This window comes from Onthophagus taurus, chromosome 2, assembly GCF_036711975.1.
Source record: "Onthophagus taurus isolate NC chromosome 2, IU_Otau_3.0, whole genome shotgun sequence".
NCBI classification, from domain to species: domain Eukaryota; kingdom Metazoa; phylum Arthropoda; class Insecta; order Coleoptera; family Scarabaeidae; genus Onthophagus; species Onthophagus taurus.
In genome coordinates this window covers 27787079-27802967 of record NC_091967.1, presented here as the reverse complement: position 1 = coordinate 27802967, position 15889 = coordinate 27787079, and the positions used below count along the sequence as shown (strand labels likewise).

General features: G+C 33.3%; 1 protein-coding gene across 1 annotated transcript; it reads right to left on the bottom strand.

The window, feature by feature from the left end:
- Positions 1–13617: 13617 nt before the first annotated feature.
- LOC111419554 (protein 5NUC-like) lies at positions 13618–15565 on the bottom strand. Its single transcript, XM_071201432.1, has 3 exons — positions 15217–15565; positions 14381–15165; positions 13618–14324 (listed from the first exon to the last, which is right to left on the bottom strand). Exons 1-3 carry the CDS (start codon positions 15544–15546, stop codon positions 13706–13708), a joined length of 1734 nt encoding a protein of 577 aa, XP_071057533.1. The 5' UTR covers positions 15547–15565; the 3' UTR covers positions 13618–13705.
- Between the last annotated feature and the right edge of the window lie 324 nt (positions 15566–15889).

Here is a 15889-nt window from a genome sequence, read left to right as displayed (position 1 = left end):
CTGTAGGGAAAAATGAGTAGATAGTGTGCGCAGGTATGTCGTTGTGATAAGCTCCATGTGTTATGCTACATAGTACTTGTATAGAATTTACTTTAAATATATCTACAATATTGCGAGCTCTATGCGGGGATTTTATTGGATCCAGTACATCTGATTTATTAAATCCTAATATTGTTGAGATGGAGTTGTTTACATTAAAATCAATAGTTTTGTTACATGTGATCACTGCTTGTAGAGTATCCTCATTTGCTTGTAGGCTAAAGTTCACACCTTTAATATTCTTTTCTTTAAGTTGTTTATTAATGGCATTCGAAATGTGTGTTAATTCATAAGATCCTGTTGGTAGTGCTATCAATTCATTATCAATTTTTAAGCAATTATTTGTTTCGTCAATATTTGGAATTGAGTTGTATCCATCAAAGCTTACAAGTGCCAGTTCATATTGATAATTAGGATTCAGTTCTATTGCAGGGTGATAATTTGCTGTTAGAACAGACGTTTTTCCTACTAAATCAAACGTCCACATCCTTCGATTGTTGAAACTATAATGCGTCTGATGATAAGAAATTTAAACATAAATGACCACAATTACTTGTGTTATAGGTTTGATATTGATGGTGATTATATTTAATAATTACATTATTTCCTGCACTCTTGAAATAATTGACAATTTCTTTACTTGGTTTTAAATTACCAAAACTATCGAAATAAGTAATTATATTTCCCTTTTTAATATAGGCTGTCCAATGAGTACCAGGTCCTTTCACACTATCCAAGTTAATAATACCTCTTTCATTATTATTAATACGCACAGGTAATTTATCTTGCATGAATATCCCTCTAAACTCTGGTATCCCTAATATTTTCACATAACGCATCAAGTCAACGTTTGTTAGCGCTTTCTGCTGTTGTATGGTTTTTCTTGGCGTGTCTTTAAAAAAACACCTAATCCTTTTTTATATGGTTTTAAATACAGACCTTTACCTAAAGCTATTGATTCCATAGTTTGATTATGTCTTTGACTTTCCTTGAGTGCCGCTTGTGCTTGCTTCGTTTTATTGACAGCACTTATAACGGAAGCAGTGCCACCTGCTAGAGCTCCTAATGCACTTAAACCAGCAAAAATTGGAATGAGCGGAAGTATACCACCGCTTTTTGGAATTGTAATAACTCTAGAACGAGGTTTCTTTTTGACAATACCTTTTACGGCACGTAAAGCTAACTTTGCAGCAGATTTGAAATCATTAGTGCTTGACTCTTTTAATTTTATTTTAGCATTTTTAACGGCTTTATTAAAAGAAATCGCTTTTCCACTTGCTCCTTTCTTCATGGTCCAATCACTTCAATGGTCAACAGACAAATGAATATTATATGTTTAAATTCAGTCTTATAAAGGAGTCAGTTATACCATAAACATGAAAGTGATAAAACAACCTTACACATTAAATATTGATGATATTGATAATCGCTTCAATGGTCAACAGACAAATGAACATTATATATTCAAAATCAAACTTATATAATAGTTAGTTATACAATAAACATGAAAGTGATAAAACAACCTTACACATTAAGTGTTGATGATGTAACAATGCAATTTAATAATAATCAATCACCTCAAAACAGAAAGCATAGTTATTTATTTCCAAATAATCTACGTTGCATTATATCCGGACCTTCTAACTCTGGTAAAACAAATCTGATAATTAGCTTATTACAGGATCCTAATGGACTATCATTTAAAAATGTGTATGTGTATTCAAAGTCATTGTATCAAAACAAATATGAATATTTGAGAAAATTGCTGCAGCCTATAAAAGGTTTAGGATATTATGAGTATAGCAGTAGTGATGACATAATGCATCCTTCTAAAGCGAATGAAGATTCGGTTTTTATATTTGATGATGTAGCATGCGATAAACAATCAATTATTCGTGATTATTTTTGTATGGGACGACATAAGGCAATAGATAGTTTTTATTTATGTCAGAGTTACACACATATTCCAAAGCATTTAATACGTGATAATGCAAACTTTTTAATACTTTTCAAACAAGATGATCTAAATTTAAAACATATTTATAATGATCATGTAACAACCGATATGAAATTCAATGTCTTTAAGAAAATGTGTTCAATGTGTTGGAAAGATAGATTTGGATTTTTTGTAATCAGTAAGGAGGACGATATGAACAATGGTAGATATCGTAATGGGTTTCATTACTATATAAAACTGTGATTGTGTATGTTTCTATATCAGTCATGTTAGTGATACGAACAGGTGGAGAGCTGCATTTACCCGGCTATCAGTTCTGTGGACCCGGGACAAATCTTATGAAACGCTTAGCACGTGGAGATCCTGGTATTAATGACCTTGATAGAGCATGTAAACGTCACGATTTAGCCTATACACAATACACAGATTTACACAATCGACATAAAGCAGATAAAGTATTAGCTGAAGAAGCATGGAAAAGAGTATTGGCGAAAGATTCATCGATTGGTGAAAAAGCTAACGCATGGTTTGTTACTAATGCGATGAAAGTAAAACGAAAGTTAGGTTTCGGTTTGAAGAATCCGAAAAAGTATCGGTGTTACAACCGATAAAGTATCGGTGTTACAACCGATAAATGCGGTTAGTCGGATAAAACTGATCGGTTAAAACCGGTCGGATAAAACAGATCGGTTAAAACCGATCGGATAAAACGGATCGGTTAAAACCGGCCTGAATAGTTTCAATAAAACTCTACAGTAAGCACATGCATTAGTCAGTAACCGTTCATTCATTGTACAGAAAACATGGACTCAAAACAATTAACACGAAAGCTTATTAAAACAAGAGCAAATGTGAAAAAGAAATTGGATACATTAAAAGCAAGGAAACATAAATCCGAACATTTGCTTCAACAGCAATATAAAGCAGTAACAACCCCTTTAAAAAAAATAATTTCCACAATTAAACATCCTATTAAAGTTAAGAAGGAGGAGGAGGAGCTTAAATCGGAGGAAGTTAAAGAAGAAGAATTTAAAACAGTAATACCTACAAAGAAAAGAAGAGTATCAGAAGCAGTGCAAGCATCACGTCTACCAGAACTTCATCGACAACAACAAGCGCCTCAATCACCAACAATATCAATATTAAGCGATGATGATGAAGATGTTTTTGCAACATCTCCATCACCACCACCGCAACCAACGCAAACATCACCACCTGCAGCAGCAGCAGCGACAGCAGCAGATGTATCTCCATTACCAGAAACTATGAATATTCCTGAAGAATCATTTTTCTTATACTTGGAACAATTTGCTCCTCTAACAAGATCTTACATTGAGGGCTATGTAAGAGATGATAGCAATGAATTCGATTCCAGCAACAAGGGAGTTCATGTTGATATTTTAACTGATAAATATACCATTGGAAATAGTGAAATATTCTTTAGTAGTAAAACGAATGATATAACCATTGCAAATAAAACTTATAAGGGTACGAAAGGTCTGTATGAGCTAATCTTCAAGAGGGAACCAGAACAATATACCAGTGATGATCAAAAGAATTACGTTGAAATACTTAAAACAACAGCAGCATTAAACAAAAATCAAGATAAAAGCAAACAAATTATGGGTGACAAGTCGGACAAGTATCGTCAAATAATTGCACCTGTTTTAAATACAACGGAAGGAGTTGTACGACGGACTAGAGTAAAAAGCGTTCCTGTTCGTATGAGAACTGGTGAAGGTCTCATGCAGCAGCAGTACAATAATCAACGGTCAAATTTTATTTATTGGGATGATCCTAATGAATTAGTAGATAGATTAAAACTTTTAATAGCCTCTCAGCTTGCCGGTAATACGTCACATGGTAATGAAATTAACAGTATTATAGAAGAGTTACGAGAAGCTCATATAATTGTATAAACCTACAATACATTATATCATTTTAGTTATGACTATCCACAAGTTCGGACATCATATTTCTTCTTCTTCTTCTTCCTCCTCCTCAATAGAACATAAATATTATTCTTATTTGAATATTACTTTGACTGGTGCGAAAGCTGGACATAGTTATGCGCTGAGTAATTTCAACAGATATTATATTTTTCCTATTGAATCAGGAGAAATTTACTCTATCACCATTGTGCCATCGGACACCACTCTTATAGTAAACAATAGGATTTATGATAGCTCAAATGGGAAGGGTATCAAATTGAAGAAAGGTGACAGATTAAAATTCATTCCATCTCCTACTGCGACGATTAATACACTGTTTGTAGAAATCGTACTAACATGTCCTCTGATATTAAAAGAAAATTAGCTGAAGAACTTCATAAACCTGCTCGAATACATTTTAAAAGAAGACATGTACTTACTAAAGGGATAAATGATTTATACCAGGCTGATTTAGTAGAGATGATACCTTATGCACGACAAAATAGTGGTTATCGTTATATACTCGTTGTAATTGATGTCTTTAGCAAATATGCATGGGCTGTTCCGGTAAAAACTAAATCAGGTAAAGATGTTACTAAAGCAATGAAAAGTATTTTAAAGGATGCAAACGTACCAAAAAACCTTCAAACCGATCAAGGAAAAGAGTTTTATAATAAAGATTTTATGTCACTTATGAGTAAATTAAAAATTAATCATTACTCTACGTTTAGCTCGTTAAAAGCATCTATCGTTGAACGTTTAAATAGAACTTTAAAAGGTTTAATGTGGAAAGAATTTAGTGTTCAGGGATCTTTTAAATGGTTAAATTTATTACCGCAAATTTTATTAATATATAATACCCGCAAGCATTCCACTACAGGTATGAAACCAATAGAGGCGGATGAGGAAAAGCTATTGCGTACTGTTTATAATAGAAAAACACATTATCAAAGTCAAACATTACACACAAAATTTCATTTGAATGACTTTGTAAGAATATCTAAACATCGTGGTGTGTTCACCAAAGGGTATACTCCTAACTGGAGCAATGAAGTTTTTAAAATTGTTAAGATTCAATATAGTAATCCAGTGACGTATTTACTACAAGATTTGAAAGGTGATGACATTAAAGGAGCTTTCTATACTGAAGAATTACAACGGACTCATTATCCTGACATACAGTTGATTGAAAAGATTCTAAAACGGAAAGGAAACAGAATGTACGTCAAGTGGTTTGGAATAGATGAAAGAAGTTGGATTAAGAAATCAGATATTGTGTAGTAGTAATTACATTTTTTTAAATAAAACAACTTTTTTAATATGTTATCTGGCCCTTATTTTAGTAGTATACTTATCTCCTCCACCTTCAAATTATATGTTTTGTTTAAACGTTTCTTTTGTGCATCAATAGGTTTTATACAACTGTATACTAAAACTAAAGTAATTAAAACAATATATATTTTATTAAGTTTTATTTATTCATTCATTTTTAACAATTTTTCACGCAATATTTTATCAACAATTCGTTCAATTTCTTTAATACGTCTTTGAAATCGTTGTCTATCAATTACCGCCTCTAACCATCCCCGTCCACTTCTTGCTCTTTTATGTACATCATCACACTCTACTTCATAAATCTCAATCTCTTCCTTAAATCGAACCGATTTCATATTTATTCCAGTTAAAACACGTCATACATTGTATTATAGTCAACTTTATTTTATTGCATTTTAAATTTCTATTTTCATTTGCATTTCTATTTGCATACACTGTCAATAAATCAAGGTGCGGCGAAGATTCGAGAAAATAAAATGCATAATATATTATTTGCATTGTATAACAACTTTATATTCGTCTAATTACGTATAAACGTTTAAGTTATTGTTGTTGTTGTGCAACACACATTCTAACATTTTTCAAGGTTGTTCCCGATGGTATAAACGGTTAAAATTTTCATATAGAAGTCAGTTGTTACCTTCTACTACTGCTCACACCGCTCGCTCACGTTATAAAGCAACTCAAGCTAGTATGTCACGTTTAAATCAGTTATAGAGCAGTATCAATTTGCCCCGAAGAAGAACATATCTGAATTAGAAGTGAATAAATTATATGTGATTTACGTCTGTGAAGCGGATTACATCATCTACATGGCGATCAGTTGTTGATTTGTAGGATGGTTTATTCGTATTTTTACCAAAACGTATCGCGGAGGTTTATTAATCTAATTGTATTATTAAATTTATGTTTTAATTAATAAATTAATATTTATTTTTGTTTTTTTATTTTTTGTTCTGTTCAACTGCAATAAACTGGAAAGGTTTCGGTGGTTTATTGACTTTAAAGTTTCTAGATTTCTCCTTGCAGCTATCAGTTCAATTCCTATAACAAGTAAGTATTATGTATATTTCGTTCGTCTACCGCCCATCAGGCAACACCAAGCTTTGTGTCCTCATGTATCGACGATGACGTCATCGTGGTGTTAGATAGCAGCATTCAAATTTTCCGGAAAAAGAGGGTTCTTGGGACTTTAAAATGTGGGCGTGGTCAGAACCTCAAAAGGAGGTAGTGGTAGGGATAAAATGTGATTTCGGACTCCCCTATGTTAAATCTTATGGGATTTTGATTTAGAACGCCCAGACGCGCGCCATTTATCACTCAACGTTCCACCGCTAGGTGACACCAATTTTAAATTTACGCGCGCCATCTATCACCCAACCCCCTTACCGCACCCTACGGAACTCTAAACCGCTAAGTTCCACCATCCACCGCTAGGTGGCGTCCCATGAAGTAGGCAACCAACATGGCGTTAGTTCCACCACCCACCGCTAGGTGGCGTCCCATGAAGTAGGCAACCAACATGGCGTTAGTTCCACCACCCACCTTAGTTCCACCACCCACCGCTAGGTGGCGTCCCATGAAGTAGGCAACCAACCAACATGGCGTTAGTTTCACCACCCACCGCTAGGTGGTTAGTTCCGCTATCTACCGCTAGGTGGCGCCCCACGAGGTAGGCAACCAACATTACATACACGTACTGCGCATGCGCTGACGTCATATCCGCTTCACTGCGCATGCGCGAGGGAGGATCAGGATCACTTCCTGTCCAGAATCGGCCTTTTTACACTACTGTTATCTAGTCTCATGGCTCTTATAATAGACCCTAGAGGTTCTCGTAGATCTGCTAAAAATGTTTTTAATGCTCGCTTTTTGAAAAAATCGCGTTTACTGTCTCTTTGTTCAGCGTCACATTTTAAATCAATGTAATTACAGATCGTATTAAGTAAATGAGTTATTCGTTCGTGAAATTGAGAAGATGTTTCGTTAGGTTTTTGTCTCAAATTAACCAAACCTTAATTTAAACAATTTTCATCGCGTTGGTCTCCAAAATTTTGAATAAGGGTGCTTTTAATATTTTTTTGCTTTTAATACCTTCTAATTTATTTAATATGCCATTAAGCAATAGAACATTCTGAAAATTACTTGCATTTGCTGTATCAAAATAATATGTTAATATTGCTTCTGAAGCCTCGATAAATCTATGCAATTTATTCGGATTCCCGTCAAAATTAGGAATTATACTAAGATTTTTTATATCTAATACTGGAGGTGCCATTTGCAAATTTTCTCCTAATTCTACTAATTGTGTCTCGTTTTGAGTTTCTAACTTTAATTTATTAAATCTTTCAAATAAATCTAAATCTAACTCTAAATTTTGCCCTAAATCTGCGTTGTTTTCGTCAAATGAATCAACAGGAGAGATAGAGGAGCCTGACATCAACAAGAAAAATTACTCACAGTATCACCAGTGTAAATTCCATTGGTGCGACGACCTGCTTGGTTTTCCTCGATGGATCCTAGATCTGGATGCGCCCTGGTACTTCAGCACTGGATTTTTGCTCGGGATAGTCCGAAAAGGATATTTCGACGAAAATATCCTACTGACTGCGCCCATTATAAACAATAAGATTCGGATACCGTTTTTAAAAAAGTTTTATTTCTTGGTGTTTTAACTACAATAGTTTCGTACAGACTGAATTAAAAAATGAATAAACGGAAATTGAAACAAACAAAGAAAAATCTAATTAAGCGTATAAAAACAATAGTAATCTTAATTCCAGGAATCGTCGGGTGTCAGTCATTCCGGGAATAATATATAACTAGCACTATAAAATGCACTGAGGAAGGTTACAATAAATAACCGAAATATTAGCTTTTTAAAAAGTTGTTTCTTTAATTAAACCTGGACCGTACACCCCGAATAGTCGCATTTACTTGTTGCTTAATTGACAAGGCACCGCAAAGACGAGGAACGATGTCGTCTATTCCAGTTGAAGTCACTATTATCCTTTTTCTATTCCTTTGAAACTTTTGTTTTGCGAATGAATTTTATTATCTCCGAAATAAACTTTGAATGAGTGACATATTAAGTGGACGTCCCTTGAAATAAGTATCAATGGTGTCGTGTCGAGATATTTATAGACCTTATCCAAAAAAAGGCAAAGAAATGAAAGACGATCTCACCGTAATTTAATAATAATAATAATAGTAATCGTCTGTACCTTTCACCGTAGTCAGAGCGCGTGCGTGTAATGTTAACGAACGGTGGAATCTTTCAGCGAAACGTATAGCAAATCTGGCAGAGTAAATGCAATTACTGAATTCGTCACATCAGACCCATCGACAGTAGAAACGCTCACTCGTTACAGCCATCCCTTTTTCAATTTTACTCGGTCAAAAACTAGGGGTGCTACGGGAATGCTACATCGGTGCCAACATTGTCGAACCGAGCGAGTAACGGGAAAAATTAGAACGTGCAAAATATTTCGCATAGCAAAGGAATAACAGTGGCAATCTTTTTACATTGTTTTCATAGTTTTGTTCTGTATGCACTTTGTATCTCGATCAGTGTGGACTTAATTATCAAGACCGAAAAATGTCCAACATGACGTTATCGTTTATTAATAGATACGGCTTGAACACTTTCATAGCGTATAATAATCATACGCTATGAAAGTTTCGTTTATTAATGTTTCGTTGCAATCAACAATTTACTATTCAATTTCAGTTTGTGTGTTTCGGTTTCAAGCTACCTGTTTCCCTGAGACGTCTTACGATATTTCCAAACGTTTGGTGATTTGGCACTCAACGATTAGGAAACTTTTCGCTATAAACTCGAACGCTTTTGCGACCATGAAATAGACATTGGCCATAAACTAAAATCATATCTACTTGCTCATCATATGTGTAAGATATAAAAATAATGTTAAACACGATTTATTGATGTTAACTGACAGTTAAATGCAAAGCATACTAAGTATGTTTTATCATATGCTTTGAGGATCATTGAATTCCAACGCTTTTGATCAATTAATGATATTGTATTCACGTTAAACATAAATTGCAATAGACAACCTAAGCCTTGACGTCATAGAGATGGGCGGAGCTTATACCAACTCCAAACATTTCCGTTGCTAACTGTGTTGCTAACGGTAAATCACCATATGCAATTTTTCATTAGTGTTAAAATAAAATAAACTAAGTGATCACATTTCAAATGAAATTTTTTGCCGATTTATCGTTAACAACTGTGGTTATCAACGAAATTGTTTGGAGTCAGTATAAGCTCCGCCCATCTCTGTGACGGCAGACTTAGGCAGTCTATTAGTTGAAATCAGTGCCAACTACGATGAGGTAACTTTTATAACTGCAATGGCGTAAACAAGACTGGCAGATATTTAAAAATACCTTGTTACGTTTTTATTTTTTTTTTTCTGTTTCTTAGTGTTTCTTCTCAATAGACAGGTAGCAAAATTTGTTTTATGTTTTTTGTTGTTTCAGCAGCAGAATTTGAGAATCCTTTGTCCTTACCTTTCCTTTTACCCATTAGATGTCGTTATTCCTTATTTCTTTAAAATTTTGTTTGCAAAATATCTATTAATAATCTTATTAATTTTTTTTGGGAGGGAGGTTTTTTTTGTTTGTTAATAAGGGATTTAGTTTTTAAATAAAAGACAGATTTTTAATACCTACAGTATTTATTTTGACTTTTACTTTTGGGAGTTGCGCGATAAGGTACTTTTTTTTTTTTGAAATTCGAGTCGAGTATAAATTCGGACGGGTTTTGAAAACTCGGTCTCTTTGGTTTTGGTGACAATTCTCTCCGCCGTTGGTGAAGAAAAGCAACGACGAGTGTAAATCAGCGTAGATAGACATTTTGGAAAGTTTGGGGGGGGGGAACCATTTTTTTTTTAATGAAATTCTTGGTCCTAAAATTCTGAGCACATTTTAATAACTTCAATACCACTGGATATCCATTCCTTACCATACCATCTTGAAGGAAGCTGCTGAAGATCATCCAACTCATACCTTTTCGAAGTTGACTATAAAATATAAGAAAAAAAAGGAAGACAACTTAAAGTCAAATCAACAATTAGTTTTAAACTTTGAATTTTTTTTTAATCTACTTTATTGTCTGTCTATTGTTTCACTTATTAAGTTTGATAATTCAATTTTTTTTTGTACATTATAATAATACTTACCTAGTATAATTTAGGATCTTTTTTTTTAAAAGAAAAAAAAAAAGAGTAACATACAAACTAAATTTAGGATATATAACTTTGTTTTGTTTTGAAATTGCGAATCAATTTATTATAATTTGTTTTACTTTTGTAAAAGAGTTTAATTGGAATTTTTTGTTGGTTATTATTTTGAAATTCAATTTTTTTTTAATTTAATCGATTTCTGAAACAAATACTTGCGGTAGACAATCGGTGTCGCGGTCAATCAGGTGTTTCATTTAGTTTTTTTTTTTTGGTTATCCAATTAAATCTTTTTAGTTTCATTTTTTTTTTATATATATTTTTCGTTAGGTTGATATTAATTTTGATTTGATTTAACCTACCTATATAATTTATTTTATTTGATTTTTTTTTTGCAATATATATATATCATTTTGCTTACCTGCATCTATTGAGTTTCTTTATTTTCTTTCTATATCTTTGTGTTGTTAAATTTTCGTTATTGTATGAACCTCTTGTTTCCAACATCACTTCACAATCAGTGCCCGTTGCGAATTAACGGATTGTGTGGCGCCTTAAATAAATGGAACCTTCCCTTCTCCAAACGAGTTTGCCGGGGAGTTCGCAACAAACTGGTTAGGTTTAATGATAACGTAAATTGTTTTGCGGGTTGTGTGTCATTCGGGTAACAATTTCAAAAATTATCATAATTTTCATTTCGGGTGCGTTTTAGTTTTCCTTTTTTTTTAAGGCGTAACAACCTTTTTTCTGGAGTAATAGAATATGAAGTAATATTCGGGAACACATGACTTTTCCATCATTCCTGTGTTTCTAAAATTGTATCAAAAACCATAAAAAGACGTTAATTGAACCTAGGAACTCACTTAGTATCTTAGTATCTCCTTTAGTATCCATTATAAAAATAACCTTAAACACGATTTATTGATGTTAACTGACAGTTAAATGCAAAGCAACTAGGCTTTATCATTGCAATAACACATGCATTATCCTTTTGTTTCTGAGAATTGATTAAAAGCTTTAGTACTGAAACAACTAAATAGGACTACGTTCTTTCCTAACACTGTATGCTTTTAGGATCATTGAATTCCCACGGTTTTGATCAATTAATGATATTGTATTCACGTTAAACATAAATTGCAATTAGTTGAAATCAGTGCCAACTACGGTGAGGTAACTTTTGTAACTGCAATGGTGTAAACAAGACTTGAAGATATTTAAAAATACCTTTTTTCTGGCTTAATCACTTATGTAATCAAAATCTTATGAAACAAAAACGGTTCAGAACTAAATGGGCTATTCAGAAATTATAATAATGTAATTGGTGCCCGGCCAGAAAGAAGAATATGGAGTAATATCCGGGAACACATGACTTTTCCATCTTTCCTGTGTTTCTAAAATTGTATCAAAAACCATAAAAAGTCGTTAATTGAACCTAGGTAGTCACTTGTGAAAAAGAATTTGTTTGCTAACTTTGAAGTGCTCTAGCGGCGAAACGAAGCAACTTTGGATATAGATAACTTAACTTAAATCGACCTATTTTGAGCCAAGGAATCTGTGGTCTTCCGTTATACACGCATTTCGGAGATAGCCTGTATATCTTGGTAGGTATCAACTTTATAAAAAAATATTTTATGCAAAAGTTGTTTAATATTTTATTTGCCATAATAAGACAGCATTCAATTGTTTTTATTTCAGAAAACAAAGGAGTACGAATAACACTTGAAGTTTTTTAAATGGCAATGTACCCTTTCATTTGACAGAGATTTTTTCTCTTTACGATGAGGTAAAATTTTAGTACCCTTATATCAAAAAAATTTTGAAAAAAATGTAAAAATTGTTTATTAAGAAAAATTAACTAATAACATTAATCTAGATATCCGAGATCGTCAAGTACCTCGTATTATTGGAAATGTACACTAATTTTTCGTTTATTTGTTTTATTTTGTATGAAAATTTAATTTACGGTAATAATTCAAGGTACTTGACGATCTCGGATATCTAGATTAATGTTATTGATTAATTTTTATTAATAAACAATATTTACATTTTTTTCAAAAATTTTCTAATGTAAGAGTACGAAAATTTTACGTCATCGTAAAGAGAAAAGTAATCTCTATCAAATGAGCAAAACGAAAGAGTACATTGCCATTTTAAAAAATTCAAGTGTTATTAGTTACTCATTTGTTTTCTGAATTAAAAACAATTGAATGCAGTCTTATTATGGCAAATAAAATATTAAACAACTTTTGTATAAAATGTTTTTTATAAAGTCAACATTTACCAAGATATACATATACAAAATAAATAATATTGATTTTCCAACGGTGGCCAAAGTGCGGCTCTTTGTAAACAAATGTTTTGTAATACCTTTTTTGCATATCATTTTAATATATACGTATTTAATACGGCTCGCGAAAAATTTCAAATTGAAAAATGGCTCGGACTATCACAGAGCTTGGTCACCCCTGCTATATTCTATACATAATGGGCGCCTATATACGTTAGCCGCAATATCCGAAATTCACTTGCGTAAACGAGCCATCGACCATGAGATGAAACTGAAAATCTACTCTACTAGATAATCAACTTTATCAACGAGTGGAGATTTACATTAGTTCCGTACACACACGTTTTAATCCGTTAACATGCAATATTTTCGTATGATTGCAATCTCACGACTCCGATGTTCTATAATATAAAATAGTACAAAGAAATCGCTTTTCTTTGCTCTATCGCCAACGTTCGTTATTTAAAATTAACTGTAACCAACCAGGCGTTACAAGTTTAGATCCAAGGACGGTTCCTCGTTCAGCAAAACGTTGCCAGCCTTAGGTTTAGTAAGCACGAATTGAACGGTTAATATTTGATGGCGAATTAGCGAACCGTGATGGGCAAAAACCGTTATTGGCGATGGGACTTTTTTCCCACACGGGACCATAAAATTGATGACTGGAAAATTCGAAGTTTAATAGAGTTTCATGGGCACTGAAAGAACGATTTGTTTACTAATCGATTTAATGCTTAACATGCACCTTTCTCATTAATATAAACCACCTTATTAGTGAATATAACATAAACGAAACTTTATAACTTTTTAATTCATATTATAACTTATTTTACATCTCCTAAAATAAATGGTATACCTGATGTGTAAATATGAAACCGGAATTTTTTATTACATAATATTTTATTCCAAATCTAACAATTTGTGGATGCTACGTCAAAAAACTGTTGCTGTTTTAAAGAATAAGAAATATAAGAATCAAAAATAAATCTAAAAAATTAAGCTGTGATGCAACAGAAAATGGATTTTCAATTATAATTCGTTCCTCAATTTCAGGGGCAAGAACTTGAAATGTATCAAAATACTCCATTACGCACTCGATGATGTTAGACATATTTGTAGTAAACAAAAAATTAGATTTGCCGCTGCTTAACGATAGATGACCATCCCCGTTGTTCACTAAATACTCGGTAGTTACAATTCCATAGAAACTGCTATTATGGATAGGCTCATATTTAGGGTTTCTGCAATATGCGCATTTCACAAAAACGGATTTTATTCGTTCACCTTCTGGTTTAGCGAAATCATAAACAATTTTCAAGCCAGATACGTGTAAAAACTCATTTCTTAACTTATATTCGTTACCTTTAGCGCCGTGCTCTAAAGCTAACATTAAATCAGCTCCGGATATTTTAATTAAATAAAGTAAATCGTCGACAGGGAGTGCTTCTAATATGTCGAGTTTATAGACATTGTTCTTCCTTTTTCCGGGAATGATGTTTTCACGGATTGCTCCACTGTTAATTATGGCTATTGCAGCATCCGACCACATGTCGTTTGAAACTTGTTCATATCTTGAATAGGAGATATTTGTTACAAAAATTATTTATAGATAAAATCAATTTCATACTTAGACAAATACCGTTTAGCGTTAAATCGAACAAACGAATCCGTTATCAAGTTTCCAAAGTTACACTCATCGTATTTACAAGACGACGCATTCAATACAACCCTGCACTTACCAAGAAATGTTTCATTAGCCTCAGTTATTGCAGGACGAAATGTCTCAAGTAGTTCTAAGAAAAATGTATCCTGCCCAATGGACTCGTCCAACAAAATAGGTTGACCACTATACTGCCCTCTAAAACGTCTTTCATCAAACGATACGTGTAATTTTCCAAGATACTTTGTTCTACCACGTACATAAGCAATTGCAAGTTTAGCCCCATCGGAACGTTGAACAAGGGTGGGATAAACACCGGTTGGTTTTTCATTATCCGGCGGTACACCATTCCACAAAAAGATTTGAGAATCTCCGCCGATAATAATATCGACGTATCTCACTAACCTACTCAGCATCATATCTGATGCTGAGCTACCATGACTCAATACAATAACTATATGAACTCCATCCACCTTTCGAAGAGATTCGGAAAGACTATTTATAATTTCAACTTCCTCCAAAATATCCACAGTAGGGGCTAAATTACCGAAAGAATCTCTGCGATTCCTCATATATCCTAAAATTCCGATAATTGTCTTTTCAATTTTAATTATATGTTTCCGTTTTATTAATTTTTCAAGTTTGGGTTCTCTCGTAAAACCTAGGTTTGACACCACCACGGGAAAGGTGACATTCGAGATATATGGCATTAACCCATCTAATCCATACGAAAATTCCGCATTACCCAAACACTAAAACAAATATTGTGCAATTTGGATTAAACGGAGCAAGGAAAAACACACCACAGCATCCGGTTTTATAGCATTCATAAACGCCGTGGCGATTTTGTCTTTGTGAATTGTAAACCATGCACTACCAGTATAAACGTCTCCACAATCAAAGTAAAGAACAGGTGGTCCTTTACCTTTGCGATAATTTTCTTTAGCCTTATTCAATACGTATGCAATTCTAGCAAATCCACCAACTGGTTTTTCATCTATTGAACTGTACGTTTCGTCAAAATAACCGTGAATATTACTTGTGTGGTAAATCACTAATTCAATTGATTTTACAGGAATCAATTGCAATAACACGGCGTAAATTAGAAAATATGACGTTGTTAATGTCAACATAATTGACTAACAGTAAATAATTGTTGCTATATCGTAATCCATTAATACTTAGGGTTACAATATAAGTATAAATTATTATATACCGTACATTTAAACACGAGGGTTCTGATATTCCAGTATTTTTGGTGAGATATATTAACGTCGTAATGCGTCTGGTTTCCGACCATTTCCATTCCGAAATGCTTCGTGCCATGAGTTTCAAAGCAAGCTAACCGTTCCCCACATATAGGCATATGAACCACATTTTTTCTTAAATATGCTTATATGAGCGATTGGGGCCCATATTTTGCACCCCCTTTGAAATATCACCACAGAAATAATTTCCCTCGAAACAAAGAGAAAA

Coding starts and splice junctions, on each gene's coding strand:
- LOC111419554 (XM_071201432.1), bottom strand. CDS start 15,546: ATGTTGACATTAACAACGTCATATTTTCTAATTTACGCCGTGTTATTG. Junction 15,166..15,216: donor CTATAAAACCGGATGCTGTG/GTGTGTTTTTCC, acceptor TATTTGTTTTAG/TGTTTGGGTAATGCGGAATT. Junction 14,325..14,380: donor GCTAAACGGTATTTGTCTAA/GTATGAAATTGA, acceptor CTCCTATTCAAG/ATATGAACAAGTTTCAAACG.